At 35.0% G+C, this 18,444-nt stretch overlaps 1 protein-coding gene across 1 annotated transcript in view; it reads left to right on the top strand.

Annotated features, from left to right (window-relative positions):
• Nucleotides 1–18,444, top strand: part of LOC126470456 (calcium-dependent secretion activator-like) — a 1,485,604-nt gene that overhangs the window by 670,278 nt on the left and 796,882 nt on the right. The window contains exon 8 of the mRNA XM_050098305.1: nucleotides 15,912–15,992. Within this exon, the coding sequence (XP_049954262.1) occupies nucleotides 15,912–15,992 (81 nt within the window). The remainder of the gene's footprint in view (nucleotides 1–15,911; nucleotides 15,993–18,444) is intronic.

Here is an 18,444-nt window from a genome sequence, read left to right as displayed (position 1 = left end):
ACTATACCATTCTGTGATTTTGATGTAGTTTATTATTATTTTAAACATCTGTCATGTCACCACTAGCAAATCCATGAAAGGTATCAGCTGCAGATATCTTGAGATTGTTTTAATACACTCCTTGGCCAAACTTAAGTATGAAATAACTTAAGTAACATAACATATTAACAACTTGGACAAAATCAATGAAAGTGTGGGAATATGTTGCCAGAGGTCTTCCAGTAAAGCACAGAAAAATGGAAGTCACATGCCATGAGGTCAGTGTGACTGTAGTCCCAAATGGGGCTGACCCCACCACACAACGCTGTTAAAGGAATGGGAAAAGATAGTGTGTGTGTGCCAGTCAGCAAGCAGTTATGGTGCACTGTGGTGGTGTTCGTGGCTACAATACTATCTGGAGTGAACATTTCAATAACTTCACACAGGAAAGAATCATTGGGAAACAGGAAGAAGGATGAAGTGTGCTGAGTGAACCCCATGAATTTGGTATTGCTCATAGCATTTTTCCACATGCATGGGGAGCATTACAAAATACTAGTATTGCTGCATAAAGGATCAGAAGTTGTTGACCATGGTCAGTTACAGCAGCACATGTCTGTTACATTGTGCAACATGCAACAAGGGCCCATTTCAAACAGCAACTGCAACTACATGTAACAGGACTGCAAGGCAAACAATCTAATGCTCCACAGTGGCATGGTAACTTCATGGGAGTGATCTCTTTGTGCAATGACCAGCATGAAGTGTTCCATCGACACTTGCACGTCAGCAGCACCGTTTGGATGCTGCCAAATCATACGATTTGGATCAACATAGTGTGGGGTCACATGCCCGTCGTGGATGAAAAAAGATTCAGTCTCAGTAATGTTTTAGATGTATCATCATATGAAAACAGCTAGGAACATGTACCCAGGAACATTATTGAACTTGATCATTTTAGTGGTACAGGTGTTATGGTGTGAGGAGACATAAATCTGTATGGGTATGCTGACCCCCAAATCTTTGAACACAGAGCACTCACTGGTCAACATTATTGTGAAACTGTACTCCTACCCTGTGTACACCTTTCTGGGGTGCATTTGGTCCTGACTTATTTTTTACTAATGACAAAATGTGACTGCATTGAACAGTGCAGGTGGAGAAGCTACTGGCACAAGAGGATATTCGACGAATGGCCTGAACATTCTTCAAATTTAAATCCCACTGAGCATGTGTCAGATGCATTGGGAGATGTATTGCAGCATGTCCACATGTGCCAATGATTTCTAGCAGTAGTCAACCATCCTGGTGGAGGAATACAACACATTACCAAACTACCACAAAAACTCCTTACCTACCTTATGGCCAGCAAGAGAGCGTGCTGCAGAGCATTAATTGTCATGTTTGGTGACCACACACCCTATTAAGAACAATGTTCCACCTTTTTAATGTCCAGGGGACCATCATAAATCATGGTGACTTCATCCAAACTATTGTATTTGAATAAAAGTGCCATTTCTGTCCATCTTAATATATATTTCTTTCATTTAATTTCTGTACTATGTACCAGTTCATTCTATGTATGGTCCAGGTTTCATCAAACTGTGTTGCTTAGCAGTGACACAGCATGTGAAAGAGAATTTTGTACTTAAGTTTTGCACAACAGTATACTAAGTAGAGCAGCAATAGTGGCAGTGCTTGGTGTATCATAAATGTCATCAAAAGGATGTTGGATAAGCAGACTGAATAAAGCACATGATGATGTATGTCCTTGTACAGTGTGCTGAGCAAATTTCTGATGTATTCATGCACAATATGTTCATGGAAGAACACCAAATTAATTGGTTTTGGAAGTAGTCAGATTCCTTCTTCAAATCTATGTAAGGCAGATGCAGTATGCCGTGGCTTTCTACACATAATTTTAAAAGAAGTTATGAGTAGCCAAGGCAGTATCAGTCATACCAAAGACTGAAATGAAACTGTTGACAAGGAGTTGAACAATGATGCAGATATCATGATCTACAGTTTCTGAAATATTCTCATGATCTGTGCTAAGACAAATTGATTTTTGCAATTGTCACATTTACCAAACTTGTCCTTTCTCTTTCATATATTGATAACTATAATTCAACTATAAGTTGATACTCATGTAATCTCTTTACAGCATTGAAGAACTCAGAAAGCCATGCTATCATTGTGTGTTAGACTTACACCCATAGTTGCATAGTTGAAATTACTTCCAAGCAATGAGAATGCAATTGGTTTGTGGCAGGTATGCCTTTCAGGAATGAGAAATGGCATAAGGCATATTTAAAGACACCATTAAAATAACATTACCATAATTACAAAATGCCCACCCAAAATAAAGTTTCTTACAATTTTTCTCCTAAGTTTGCATGCTATGTTTAATGTGTTTAACACTTCATTTTGTACTATGGTCTATCAATAGATGCATTTTTCTCAATCCATTGGGTCCATGTGATCATAGAGCTGTTGAAGGTGTTTTGTTTTGGTGTTCAGCAGCAGGCCCACTCTTTTGGTAATCACGTACAGCTTCCAATTTTCACCAATCTTTATGACTTCCATTTCTTAAAGTCTACCTTATTCTCTTATAATTTCAACCATCAACAGCCATATTTGTTTATTAACACACCTCAAACTTCACTTGGCTGTGCATATGTTACATAGGTTGTGTGATGATTGGCACAGTGCTCTAAATATAAAAAACATAAATTAATGCAAATGAGTACAAAAAAACAATCCTGCAATGTTCGAATACATCATTACTAGTGTCCTGTCATGATGATTAAATATCTAGGTCTAATATTGGGAAGCGATATGAAATGGAACAAGCGTGTGATAATGGAAGTAGGGAAAGTGCTTTCAGTTTGTGGGGAGCATTTTAAGTATGATTCATCTGATGAGGAGACATTAAAATTACTCATTTTTGAGTAATGATCAGATGTTTAGGACTCTCACCAGCTAGTTTTGTTACTTATTAGATTATGGTAATTGATCAACACACAGGTATTATAGAGATGTTTCATGTACTCAAATGGGAACCCCTGGAGAGAAAAAATGCTCTTATTGTGCTACATCATTCAGAAAATATAGAGAACTGTCATTTGAAGATGATTGCAAAATGATTCTACTGCTGCCAACACACATTTTGCATAAGGACCCACAAGATAAGATAAGAAAAATTAGGGCTTTTATTAAGGCATGCAGACAGTCATTTTTCCATCACTTTGTTTGTTAGTGGGAAAGGAAAGGAAATGGGTAGTAGTGATACAAGGTACCCTCCACCATGCATCTTGACAGTGGCTTGCAGAGTATGTATGTAGACATGGAACATTACTGACCTTAATGTCTAGAACTATGAATCTTTGTGACGTAACTCCTGAATAAATAGATAGTGGTAATAATGTTCAATAACCAAGGTAAGATTAACAAAATTTTAATTACATTCAATGTACATTTATTTTCACACAAAACACAGATGATGTTCAGCTTGCTGTTACTAAGATAAATGACTTTTACATATCAGCAATGTGCATGGACTTCACACAGCCTAACCTATTTACACAAGACCCATTCGCTTATACAGCCAGTTCATAGCTGGTTGCTGGTTTTCAGTCCATTATTATATTGCCAGCTGTGAGATGGAAGAGCAGCTATATCTTCATCTTCATGTTTCCTTTTCTCTGTTAATAGATGTTATGACATGTTACATACCAGTGGAAAGCTGAGAAATCGCTCTATTTTGAGATGTTTCTCAATTTCCTTCAATATACTGCAGGTTATAACCAATAGTTTTCAAGTTTTTTTTTAGGTTTAACCCCCCCCCCCCCCCACCCCCACCTCCCAATCCCATCAAGAAAACATGCTCCAGAAATTGTGTTGTCTGCAAAGCAAAACAAGGAAGGTGAATAGTGACACACAGTGTGTATGTGAGAAATGTCTATTGGCACTGTACATGCCTGTACTTTTTCAGGTATACCACACCAACAAAAACATCTAAAACAGTATTATCTTCACTCCTCATCACTTCAATATGTAGTAAGGATAGATTTATAAGGAATTCCTATCAAAAAATTATATATTTTTGCAAAAAGTGTGTAAGGAAAAATTTACTGATTTTTGTAAATTTAATTAGTAGATATAGGGTTGACTGGGGGGAAAATGTTAGTAAGTTAATGAGTTAATATCTATTGTTCAAGCTTGAAAAGTGTTAAGTAGTTACTGCCTATAAAATTATTTGGAGGGTTTAGTTAAAGCATAGGAAAGTTATTACAAAATATCAAAATGCACTGCAGTTACAAATATAATATGAGGGCATGCTGAAAAGTAATGCCTCACAATTTTTATGTGAAAACAGTTCAAAGATTTTTACATAAAACAAACATTATTAGCATTTTATATCTTGGTTCTTCATCTCTACATGTTTGCAGCTCTCCACCACTAGAGGGCTCCAAAACTAAAATAAATTATATATATATATATATATATATATATATATATATATATATATATATATATATATATATATATATATTTGTGTAAAATCTGAATATTTGTAATAGGTACGATGTAACACCCAATATTGTGCCTTATTAGGTACAATGGTACATTTGTATCATGTATATGTAATCACATATGTATATATGACTGTACTAAACTTGTAAAAAAATGCTATGACGTTTGAAAAAGACACCAGTTGGTGACTCCATGAAAAAAAAAAATTACAATAAATAAATACAGTAGAATGTAACATGATGGTATATAATGTAACTATGTAACTATGTTAGTGCATGAGAAACAGTGTGTTGTAATTGAGTTTCAAATTGGAAGAGTTAATCCACACATGGAGCACCCTCTTACTCAGTGTGACATTGCCAGGCCACACATTAGCACTGCAACATCTGCACTAATCCAAGACCTTGAGTTCACTGTCATTGATCATCTTCCTGGGTTGTTCCGACGTAATGTCATAAAATTTTGGTTTGCTTCTAATACTTTAAGATGACCTTTGAGGACTTCAGTGTTATAGTGATGAAGTGGTGCAAGCAGGGGTGAGGGTGTGGCTCTGTAAACAAAGTCAAACATTCTGCAATGACGGTATCAAGAAATTTACCTTTCACTGGGAATAATGTATTCAACACCAGGTTAACTAAGTTAAGAAATAAATATGTAGACATGAAAAATAAAGGTGTGGAATGTTAATAACATTTGTTCTATTTAAAAATCTTTAAGGGTCTCACGTAAAAAATTCAGAGGCACTATTTTGAAGTGCACCCTCATGTAACATAAAAGACACGAATTATAAGCAATTGTTTTAGACATTTTACAATGGAATAATTTGATTAACTATTTGCTGTTTATTCTTTAACTGGATTTAATAATTGGTTCCATTTTTATTGGTGGACTTTTAAGGAAGTACCTTTCTTCTGCATCTTCTAATAAAGCATAGAAATAATATTTAATACACCAACATCTTATGTTTAAGATGTTTCACTAACATGTTTCTCATTTCACCTTTTCTATCAACTGGAAAATTAGGTCTGCAAAATGGTAACACTGAATTTTTTTAAATATTTGCATTCTAAAATTCAAACACTCTGTAACTTTATGTCAAAATGGTTTAATAATAATATTTCATCCACTCTACAATTTAGAAAGAGGACTAAATGTTCTAAAAGTCAAAGGAAAATAGGTCATTCTAATGTGGTGAATCAGTCCTAAAACAAACACTTAATAGCAGTGTTGAATTTTAAGTACACTTTGTTGTAAAAGCCCTTAATGTCAGTAATGTTACATATGGCACATCAATATTTAATACTGCAGATAATAAGATAAAACTGTGTTGGATATCATGAAAAGGGAGACAGGAGCACCGGTAAGTGTAGAAGATACCACAACAGCAAAACTAAATGACACTGATATGCCTGATAATTAATGATTTGCAAGCTTTTAAAAATGCACTTTCTAAATGCAGTAGCAAAAATTATATTGTCTAGTTGACAAAACAAGAGAATATATTAAATATATGATTCCAGAAAGCTTCAAAGCAACTAGAACTAGTACAAACATTATTCACTGAAATTAACAGAATTATAAAAATAATAAAAGGTCATATGGTGTTAACAGAATTTGAAACAAAATTCTGAAAAGGTTTTCTAACTTAATAAGTAATGTCTGTAGTGATATCTGTAATGCATTTTTCCAGACGCATTAAGGTATGCAAGTGTTAAACCTATTTTCAAGAAAAGTGACTAAAAGCTCTTAAATAATATAGCATCAAATTTCCTTGCTGATTTCTTTTCCCAAAACAATGAAAAAGTTATGTAAACCAACTCAAGAGTAGTATCATATTTAAGTATTAGGTTGTTACATAATTTCATAACATTTTGGCATGAGTTTAGTAAACAGAACAGATACACATAATAAATGCTTTAGTCATCAGTATTATATTCTCCTTCACTATTTACAACAGTCTACGATGGCTGGGGTAGCTTCTCAATTCTGGAACTGTAGAATCATGGTTTTGAGGTGAAGAATTTCTCGAGTCATGTTCAGAGTGTATTTTCATCCTGAAAGGGGTTCCATGAAGGTTGTTCAATAGAGAATGGAAAAGGTGAAGTTCAGGTGGCACAAGATCAGGTGCATGTGAAATGACTTCCCAATGCAACTCCTGTACCGCATGTTTTGTCAGTCTAGCAGACTGCAGGTGAAGGTTATCATGTAGTAGCATCACTTCACACAGTCCTCCTGGTTGTTGCTCTAAGATTGAGTTTGCAAGATATCTCAGTTGTTGACCATAAATGTCAATAATGATGCCTGGGGAAGCAATTCCTAGTACACCACACCATTGCTGTTCTACCAGATGCATAACATTGTCTGTTGTGCATGAAAGCAGATCTTTGTATGGGGAGTTGCTGCTTTGTTTGGGCACAGTCATTCCTTTCTTTTCCTTCTATTAGCATAAAGACACCAGTTCTCATCACCAGTAACGATGCAGGGTAGGAATGGTTGGTGTAGGTCATGAACCAATTGATGACGAACAAACAGAGATGGACGTATGACCACCTGCTGGTTTTGGCTTTGAGCATGTGGTTCCCATGCACCCAATTTTTGAACCTTCTCATTGCATTGAAATGTTACATGATGGCCAAATGACCACATTTCATCACATTTACCAGTTCTTGAGTACAATGATGGATCATTGTGGATTAATGCTTTTAAACAATCTTCATCAAACCCCAAAGGTCTTCCTGAATGTGGAGAGTCATTAATGTCAAACCAATCTTCCTCAAAAGTAGAAAACTATTTTCTTGCTCTCCTCTATCCAGTGGTATTATCCTCACACAAAGAGCAAATGTTTCCATCTGTCTCTGCTGCTGTCACAACTCTGCTGAACTAAAACAGAAGAATATGTCAGAAATGTTCTGATTTCTTCACTTGGCACTGCATTTTCCAGTATCCATAGCTCTACTCACTAGCTCCAAATGACAAAATGACAATATATAAAGTCAAATAGCACTAATGAGCTATAAATAAAAATGAAAATTGCTAAATAAACCCAGAGTAAATCGAATACCAACATGCAAAACAAAAACTTACGTACCTACCTAAAAGAAACGATTTACTTAGCATATTCCAGATATTTGAATTCCAGGTTGCTGTTTATACATCCACTCAGCAAATATTACAAGTCTTAAATAATAAAAGATCACCAACTGGTATTTTATAAGATATTTCCAAGACATATTATTGCCTACATCATGTTACTACCTCAAAAAATATGTTGTATGGGTTTAATAGCTTTACAAATGATTGTCTCAATCACACTTAACAAAAAGAATGCAAAAAGTCATGCTGATTAATTTTAAAAGAATGCTGAAAGTAGAGAAAATTTTAGTGACTGGAGAGAAATCATGAATGGAGTCCCAAAAGGTTCAGTTTTCGATCCACTCCTAATCCTTATATATGTGAATGACCATGTATTTAACATTCTTCAATAAGAATTGCTACTTTTTGCAGATGATGGTTGGTTGGTTGGTTTGGGGAAGGAGACCAGACAGCGTGGTCATCGGTCTCATCGGATTAGGGAAGGATGGGGAAGGAAGTTGGCCGTGCCCTTTCAGAGGAACCATCCCGGCATTTGCCTGGAGTGATTTATGGAAATCCTGGAAAACCTAAATCAGGATGGCCGGACGTGGGATTGAACCGTCGTCCTTCCGAATGCGAGTCCAGTGTCTAACCACTGCGCCACCTCGCTCGGTTTTGCAGATGATACTTGTGTTATAATGAATCCCACTGGAGAGAAAGCAACACAAGGGATTATTAATGAAGTATTCAGAGAGTTGTGAAGTAGTTCACTGAAACTGAACTCACATTAAATTTTGAGAAAACACATTATATTCACTTCCATACAACAAATACAATCATACCACCATTTGATGTGCACATGAACAGGACTCAGTAGACAGAGTAGAATGCTCCAAATTTTTGTTTGTACATATTAATGGAAACTTGAACTGGAAGAAGTATATTACTTAGCTGTTCAAATAATTAGGTGAAATTATTTTTGCTCTTTGTATAACTGTTAATACGGAAAAAAAGCATATCATCATCCTGACAAATTTTGCTCATTTCCAGTCCATAATGTCTTAATTAATAATTTTCTGGGGTAATTAATCACTTAAAAAGAAAGTATTGATTGTACAAAAGTGAGCAATAAGAGTAATATGTAGTGTTCACCCATGGTCATCATGTAGTCACCTATTCAATGGGTTAGGCATTTTAACTGCACCATCACACTACATAAATTTGCTAATGAAATTCATCATAAATAATCCATCACACTTTGAAAAGAATAGTGATGTCAATAACTACAACATTAGAAGAAAAAATTGACCTTTATTTGCCATTTTTAAAGTGGTCAGTGGATCAGAAAGAAGGTTTAGTATGCAACTTCAATACTTCATTGTCATTTGCCCAATAAAATAAAATGCCTAACAGGTAGCAGAGAAAGTTTTAAATGTAATGTAAAATCATTTCAACTTGACATCTCCTTCTATTCCACAGATTAATATCTATTTAAAAGCTAGCAACCTGTAGAAAAACTAATTTTTAAGTGAACCTGCATGAACAGGCCTAAAAGATAGTATCTTAATGAATATTTATACTGATCACGTATACATATCCTGCAAATTCACTTTTTTCACATCATTTTAATAAAAGAATAATTAAAGTGATCTATGAAGCAAGTAAATAACACTCTCTGAATCTTCAATGTTAAATATGCCTTCAAATAAATGCCTTTGTGCAGAATATTTATGTTATTGTTACCATTTAATTCAGTCACAGTCTGAACAATTACAAATAGAAAATTACATGTTAAAAGGATTTTTCATTTCATGTCCATACTGTATATGGATTAGATATGGAAAAAGAAAAGGTAATATTACAATATTTATGTCAGGAATGATAACAGGGCAAGGATATCTATTCTACATTGCTTCACTTCAAGTTGTATCAAATCAGCTATTACAAAGGTCGCAAAAATCATCATGTTACTGAAATTCTATACCTTTTCTGCCTACAATGGTATTACATCAAAAGTACTGAAGTTTTGTGCAGGCTTGATTCTTTTGTCCTCAAATTGCCTGTATAATAATTCTATGAGTGAAGGTGCATTTTCTGAAGGAGTGAAATACTCAGTGATAACACATTTCTATAAAAGTAAAGGTAAGCAAGTCACCTGAATTATGGATCCATCTTCATCCAACACATGCTCTCAAAAACACGTGAGGAGGTGCCTTGTACAAGGGTAGATCTCACAAACAATGTTCTGATATAAAGAAATGGCCATCAAGAGAAAGCAGTTAGTGATTGTAGTACCACTACTAGGTGTCCAACAGGCACAATGTTTCTGTCAGCAATCCTTTCACTATCATCAAGTGCACAGACAACCTGGCCTTCTTGCATTTGTAGGTGACCTGTATTATCTTCCCTCACCTTCAGAATGGCGTTTTGTATATCATCCGCACATGAAGGAGCATGCCAACCAAGTAAGTGGCAGTGTTTACCACAGTTATTGGCCTCTGTAGCCACCAACATAAAATTTGCCACTGTAAAAAACTGGTATTCATGTTTAAAGTGACAAGTCTGCATGAGGACATCAGTGTTTCAACAAAATAAATACAGTATGAAAGTCAGTGAGATACAAGTGCCAAAAATGAAACAAACACTTCTTGATAGGTGGATTATAATTAGAAGCAACACAGTGCAAGGAAGGTAGGACCCAGATTCCAAGGAAACAGTTAACAGGTAGACCTCACCTACCTCTCAAACCAAGGACAATTTTTTATAGTTAACAATGCTAGATCAAAAAAAGAGGTTAGTGGTCAAGCAAGACTAAAAAAAATTCACTAGTTCAAACTCTAAATCGCTCCAACAGAATGTTCAGTCTCTTTCAAACAAGTTGAATGACATATAAATCTTGTTAAAATAGTTGGGTGATATTTTTGTTTTATGTTTCACTGGGCACTGGTTGAAGGGATACATGTTCGAACTGACAAACCTACCTCAGTTCAAATTGCCTGACACATTTTGTAGAAAATACTTAGGCATGGTGGTAGCTGCATATATATCTGAGAAAATATAGAGTTCAGTAATATAAAAAAAATTGATAGATTATCTGGAGAAAGAGAATGGTCAATAATAGCGCTCCCAAATCAAAATACTGTTGTCATCTGTGTATGTAGGTCACCAGCCAGTGATAAAGAAATTTTTTATAATAATATGGAAGATCTGTTACAGAATTTTAACACCCTCAAGGAAAATGTTTTCATATGCAGAGACTTCAATGTTGATTTCTCCAGACACAATAAATTTAAAGATGAAATTAAAGATCTACTCAAGTCCTTTAACTTAAAACCACCTGCAACTAACCCAACTCATATAACTAGTACTTCTGCAACAAGTTTTGATCAGGTTTTTGTAAATATAGATAAATATACCTGCAACAGAAATTGTAAACACTGGTTTTAGTGATTGCCATGCCCAAATACTAGCAATAGCTATTCCAGGAGACATAGAACCCCAAAAAACCAGAGCTAATGTCAGAAATTTCTATGATGAAAATCTAGATTACTTTTGCTCTCTCTTGAGAAGAACAAACTGGAATGATGTTTACAGCTCAAACAACACAAATGACAAGTTGATAAGTTTATGGCTGCACTCAAACATTTTTTTGAAATAGATTTTCCTAAACAAGCATCAGTAATAAATTGTATGCACAATACAAATAAATGGGTCAAAGCAGAAATAAAAATAGCATGTCAGAATAAAAGGAAATTATGTTATATCAAAAGCAAAGATGATGGAAAATGACAAACATATAGAGACTTCCAGGAACAAGAATAAAGCAACCAGGAATATCATTGAAAACATAACAGGTACTACATCATTGGTCCACAACATCATAGAACTTCATGAAAATAACAATAAAATAACTGACCCCACAGAAGTTACTTTAAAAATATAGCAAAACACCTAATTACAAAACATTATAGTTCATAAATATACAGCTATATACTACAGTCAGATTCACATATTTATGCAGGAACTCTATTTGTGTCTTCTATAACTCCTAAGGAATTATTTATGATTATTAAAGATTACCCAATAAATTTGCAGCAGGTACTGATGAAATACCATAGATTGTCGTCAATGTAAGTGCACTTTCTATCATAGATCCATAAATAGATTTTTCACCTCATCATTCATGAGTGGTATATTCCTGATAAGTCTGAAAATGCAAAGTGACACCATTGTATGGGAAAGGAAATGATAGTAAATGATTCACAACAGGGATTCAGCACTGGTAGATTAACACTGTCAGCTATTTTTACCTTCCTAGATGAAATTTTAATTGCAGTAACTAATAAGCAACATGTTTGTAGTATATTCCTTGACCTCAGTAAAGCTTTTGAGGTCATGTATTCATTTCTCTGCTGAAAAGCCTAAACCAAAGTCAATCTGAGGTGTTTTTAAAAGATTATCTGTTAAAAAGTTGGTTCAGTATTCTGGATTGCTCAAACATTTCTTTTAAACTCCTGAATTTTTAGGAAAAATAAGTATCAGAAGCATGACATTCCATTAGACAAGCTAAGAAATTATGAAATACAAGGAGTACCAAACAGGTGGATCAGGTGGATCCAATCTTACCTCCATGATCATCAACAGCTCTTTCAAATAAAATACAAAGCTATAAAATGCACAAAATTTCTAATTTTTATAGCAATGCACAAATACTAATAACAATAATTATCAGATATGGAGTCCCTGAAGGGTCAGTCCTTGGGTCCATTCTTTTCATTCTTTATATTGATGAGCTATCAAAAATTAACTATATGGACAATAGTACTTTTTGCAGATGACACAAATATCCTAATTAAGTCATGTGATGAAGACAGCCTACTAAAAACAGCTGCAGATGTAATACAAGATTTAATACAATAGCTCAGAACAAATAAGTTAATAATAAATTCTGAAAAAACTTCATAAAAGTAAGTATATTAAAAGAAGAAATTATCTTCAAGCATAACTGTGATTTCCACTCTCATAACACTAGGCAGAAGCATTACCTGCATGTCAATTCAGTAAGTACAAACATTTGTAGTGGAGAAGTGTACCATACTGGCTCTTTCTTATAGAACCACATGCCATCCTTTCTGAAATAGATACAAAATGTATCTAAATTTAAAGTGAAACTAAAAGATTACTTGCTTGAACACTACTTCTATTCTTTTTCTGAGTTTTTATAGCACCAAGAAAATATAGTGTAATTGATCACGCAATTATTCTTAACCATCCTATACTTTCAGTCATCTTCATGTTTTTATAGTTATGTTACCAGTATTCTACATGAAAGATAGATAACTTATCTTTTAGCTACAAATAGCAGGTCAGCAACTGGAAGCAGTTAATTACATAAATTATCTGGGAGTACGCATTAGGAGTGATTTAAAATGGAATGATCATATAACGTTGATCGTCGGTAAAGCAGATGCCAGACTGAGATTCAGTGGAAGAATTCTAAGTAAATGCAATCCAAAAACAAAGGAAGTAGGTTACAGTACGCTTGTTCACCCACTGCTTGAATACTGCTCAGCGGTGTGGGATCCGTACCAGATAGGGTTGATAGAGGAGATAGAGAAGATCCAACGAAGAGCAGTGCACTTCGTTACAGGATCATTTAGTAATCACAAAAGTGTTACGGAGATGATAGATAAACTCCAGTGGAAGACTCTGCAGGAGAGACGCTCAGTAGCTCGGTACGGGCTTTTGTTAAAGTTTTGAGAACATTCCTTCACCAAAGAGTTAAGCAGTATATTGCTCCCTCCTACTTATATCCCATGAAGAGAGCATGAGGATAAAATTAGAGAGATTAGAGCCCACACAGAAGCATACTGACAATCCTTCTTTCGACGAACAATACGAGACTGGAATAGAAGGGAGAACTGGTAGAGGTACTCAAGGTACCCTCCGCTACACACCGTCAGGTGGCTTCCGGAGTATGGATGTAGATGTAGATGTAGATGTACTGACTGTTGTTTTCTAAACCTCAGATTGTACAAACTATGTACTTAATCACAATTTACCAGATGAATAAAAAAATAGAAATAGAAATAGATTTGACCATTGCACATCTTTGGGTGTGGATGGCATATAGAATGTTGCTGCAAAGAAAATTGGAGGGTCACACACATTCCCCTGAGAGGCACACTTGACGATGGCAACAGATTGCTCACTGAAATACTGTGTCCATCAGCCACTGAGTACTGGTGGTTCACCCATGGATTGTTCTGTAATGTTTTTTTCTAAAATTGAGTTTGTGAGGTCATATATTCATTTCTCTGTTGAAAAGCCTAATCCAAAGTCAAACTGAGGTGTTGTTAAAAGATTATTTCTTAAAAAGGTGGTTCAATATTCTGTTATAAGGTAATTGCTCACACAATTCTTTTGAACTGCTGAAGTTTTAGGAAAAACAAGTATCAGATGCATAACTGACCAAGTAGTTTGTAAAAAAATAGCTTTGGTGTAGATTAACTTCAGTGTTGTTTGGACATGACTGTAACTTTAAGACATCTTAAAGATCTAGGATCAATAAGTGTGCCAGATTTTATGAAATGACAAGTTGTCAATTCTTATAGCAGTTGATATTATGGCACTGTTTCTTTGGTGAGAGGTGTTTACTACCAAACTTTAAAATCTACAATAAATGTTACTCTTTAAGGCTTTTCACATTTCACTGTTTGAAAACAGGTTGCGACTGAGAAACAGAAACTATTGGCACTAATTATCTAGCTTGTGTTAATATTGTATTGTAGAAGATGGAATGACAAGGTAATGGGATATCCTGGTTAGAAAAAGCACAAAATCAGATACCTTCTGTATAACAGAAATGCTGAGCAGGATGTGTAGCAACATTTTCCTGGTGTTGAGAGCTGACTGTCACACACACATTCCCCTGAGAGGCACACTTGATGGTGGCAACATATTGCTCACTGAAATATTCTATCCATTAGACACTGAGTACTGGTGGTTCACACATGGATTGTTCTGTAATGTTTTTGGAACAGGTTGAGTGAATGTGATATAGATATGTTACAGGAATGATAAATGCAATGGAGGGGCATACACTACTGAGAGTGAGTGGTGACTGGGAAGGAGGTTATCAGTACAGTATCAGAGAAAAACTTCTGAGGGGCAAACACATGCTTTTTATGGAGGAATAAACTTGCTTTTCCTGTCCTTTGGAAATATGGAAAAACTGTAAATGATCAACAGATATCCCTCTTGATTGATGGTGAGCTAATGACACTGTACTTCCTGAATCCTTGAATTGCGCAAAGAAGTAAAAATTACAAGGGGAGCAGGGATTGTGGTATGTATGGTGGATAGGAAATCTCCCAGGCATACCAAGGCAATATACAGTGTAGCATTATTGAGTTGCATGTTAACATCTTTAGATATAAACTGACTGTACGTTGTGTGTGCCATTTTTAGGACAATGGTAATAGTGTTCCATCTTTGTTTACAGTGCTTCAAAACAGTGTCTTTTCTATGTGGAAAGAGGGTTGTGTTCAAACACTTCATTTTTGGAAAAGAGAGATGACACTGTGCCTAGATCAGTGCTTGTGGTTTTAGTTACTGGTAATAGGGAAATATTTCATATTGAATAGTAAATCTTTCAAGGAAGATAGCACTCTATCACTCAAAGCACTTCAGAACATCTTCTAAACTACCTTAATATTACATTTTTAATTCAGGACTCCAAAACTGTTTCTTCCACTTTACCAGAACTTCAGCTTAATTCAGTGCCATTTGGCAATTTTCAGTGGATTTAATTACTTGAATCGTAACTTAAGGTACAAGTGTTTTTCTCTGAAGTGGTGTCATTGGTGAATACGTAACATTTTTATATGTTTCTCAGAATTAGAATATGTTTTAACTGGTACTGTTCAAAACTCAAACAGAATGCTGTCCAAATTTTCTAGAACTTTTAAGCATAGCAGCAATCCTTATAGTGTAATGGAATTGTCATGGCCTTTGTATTTCTGCACACAACTGGCGACTAAAAGTAATTCTTTACACAATTTCTAACATCATTGACAGTTTTACTTATTCCTTTTTTTAGAACTTATAATTTTTGTTTGACTCCTCCCCATGCAGTTAAATGGCAGAACATAATTTCTTTTCTGGTTTTTGCATGATAGAAACAATTACAATTTAATTTCCTTTCATCTTTTTTAATTAATTAATTGTGTTTAAATTGTTGCTGTAAATTACTATGCTTCATCATTTTCCAGTTCTGCTTCTCAAATGCATTTTGCAGTTGATATATTATGTCTTTATTACAGCTTGATTCAGCAGATGAGCAAGCAGCTGCAATAAGAAGAGAGCTTGATGGACGAATGCAGAAAGTGGCTGAAATGGAGAAGGTATAATTCCTTAAATTGCTTACTACAACATATTTATTCAGAATAATATGTGCAGGAAGGTTATTGGTACTGAAATTTAAATTAAATTCCAGACTGTAATGATCTGACAAATGGCAAGCTGAGCACAATATAAAACTTTATTTTACATAAGGTTCAAAATATTTAGAAATAAAGCCTGTACAAGTCTACATATTATATGATCAGAGTGAAAGAATCAACTACTCAAAATTTGGCATCATAACAAGAGTCTTGTTGTGACCATTTTCATAGCAGCTGTGTATAAATTGCAGTGAACTAATGCAAGTCCTTATAATTTACTTCTTTTGTGATGATTCTGGCAATATTTATAATAACTATACTGATTTTGATAGAAAGAAAAGAATTAATGTCATTAAAAACATAAATGTGGTATATATTTCATTGTTATGAAGTGAAACATCATAGTACATTCAACTGTATGTTTCAAGTCAATGAATTCAAAATGCACCCTTTGCAAGGCAGATAATGAACTGTTCAATGAACCAGTGAACTGCATTAAATCTTTAATGAGCTTCAATTCTGAGAGTATTCGATAAAAATGAGGGGAAGAAAAATTTAATTTTCTACATATTTTTCCATAAGCAACAAAAATTGGTTAATGAACATTCAACTTTAAGCTTAAGAAAACATTTATCAAAATATACCTCACTTAAGATATAAAGGGAAATGTGAAATGCTAAATAGAAGTCAAACTAAATGTCATGAGCTGAGTACAGCCCAGGTATATATTGTAGACAAAGTAAATGTGTTCAGTACCAGAAGAAGGAGATGTATAATAACAAAGCTGGGAGAAAAGCTGAAATTACAAAGCTGAAAGCAGAGAGATGGAAATGGTGATGACAGTTTTAGAAAGAGAATAAACTGTAGAAAGAAACATGTTATTTCGCCTAATTAGACTTACAAAATGAAATGAGAAGTAAAAGAATGTGTAAGTATATGTAAGTGAGGAACCACACATTCAGATGATAATTTTGGTATGGTGAATGTTCTGTGGAACTCTTACATATAACTCAAGGGAGAGAGGTAAATACGTATATGGTGAAGCATGTAGAAGCAGTACATTTAGTGACATACAGGAGTATATGCGAGAGGTATGAACACCCAGATTCTTGGACAGAGTCTTCTTCAAATTGTAACAAACTGACTTTAATTAATAAAGCTTACACTGATAAGCACTAACTGTGGTCTGACAGTATAAAAGAGTGATTTGGATCTGAGTACAGGAAAGAGGTGTTTGTTGGAGCAAGACCAGTAGTGGGGGCCATGAGGAGAGATGCAACATGTGTGGAACATTTAGGTGTGTGCAGAGGGGATGGCTATTATCTATGCAGAAAGGCTGTAGCCAGTATAGGGGACCACTTACATAATCATTAAGAAAGTAGTACAAAAGTGAGCTGGAATACCTGGAATGAGAGAAAAAGGTATGTAATGGAAGTTATGAGTGAGTTCAGATGAAGCAGAATGATATCAGAAAATTGTGAAGTTGTCAGGGAGGCAGGAGGTTTGAATGGAGTGGGATCATAATTGGGACTAAAGGCAGGTTGATGACAGAAATTAGTTGAACTACTAGCCTAGTAGGAAAACATTAATATGCTGCAGGTGCAGTTTTTTATCTGTACAATTAAAAAAAAACTATTTTGGTGGCTTGGAAGGGGGAAAGGAGAGGGAGTGTTGGAGATATACAGATTCTGAAATAGGCATTAAAGTCTGTGCCATTAGATGATCAAATTGCTCTACAACTGAGTGATCAAGTTGGCTTTTACCACACTTTAGCAACAGCTATTCATCCTTGTTTTTGGATGGTGTGTTTCCATATGAAATACTGTGCAGTGGTTGCAGCAAATTTGCTATATAAAATAAAATTTTTCACAGATAGCTCTGACTCTGATGAGGTGCAACATTCCAGTCACAGGACTGAAATAAGAGCTGATATAGGTATGAGGCAAGACTTGCATTTAGACTTGCATAAAGAGCAATAGAAGATTATGGATGATTATATATTAACATCCTGTTGATGACAAGATCATTATATTTATGACAGTGTCATAAGTTGTGGGGAGGGCACACTTGTATTGATCAAAAATGGCAGAAGTAATTGATGGTCATCTTCAGCTAATTAGATTAGTAAGTAATCATGCTGAAGTATTTTGATGCATCTCCAAAAAGTCACCTGGCATTCATGTAGAGGGTCATGATCAGCCAAGTGTTAACCATTTTCTAATATATATAAAATTATATATATGTTTTTAACCCTGGATAGCTGATGCCATTAAGAACAACAATGAACCATTTTTAAACTACAGAAACTTGGCACTGGTCGCTCGGATTTGGCATGTCATTGCCCTGTTTATGTTCAGCGGATGACGGGCAGCGCTATGGTTGCCGATTCACACATACAAATGTCCGTCACCCT

The sequence above is a fragment of the Schistocerca serialis genome, chromosome 3 (genome assembly GCF_023864345.2).
Source record: "Schistocerca serialis cubense isolate TAMUIC-IGC-003099 chromosome 3, iqSchSeri2.2, whole genome shotgun sequence".
NCBI lineage: Eukaryota > Metazoa > Arthropoda > Insecta > Orthoptera > Acrididae > Schistocerca > Schistocerca serialis.
This window is presented reverse-complemented; position numbering and strand designations above follow the sequence as displayed.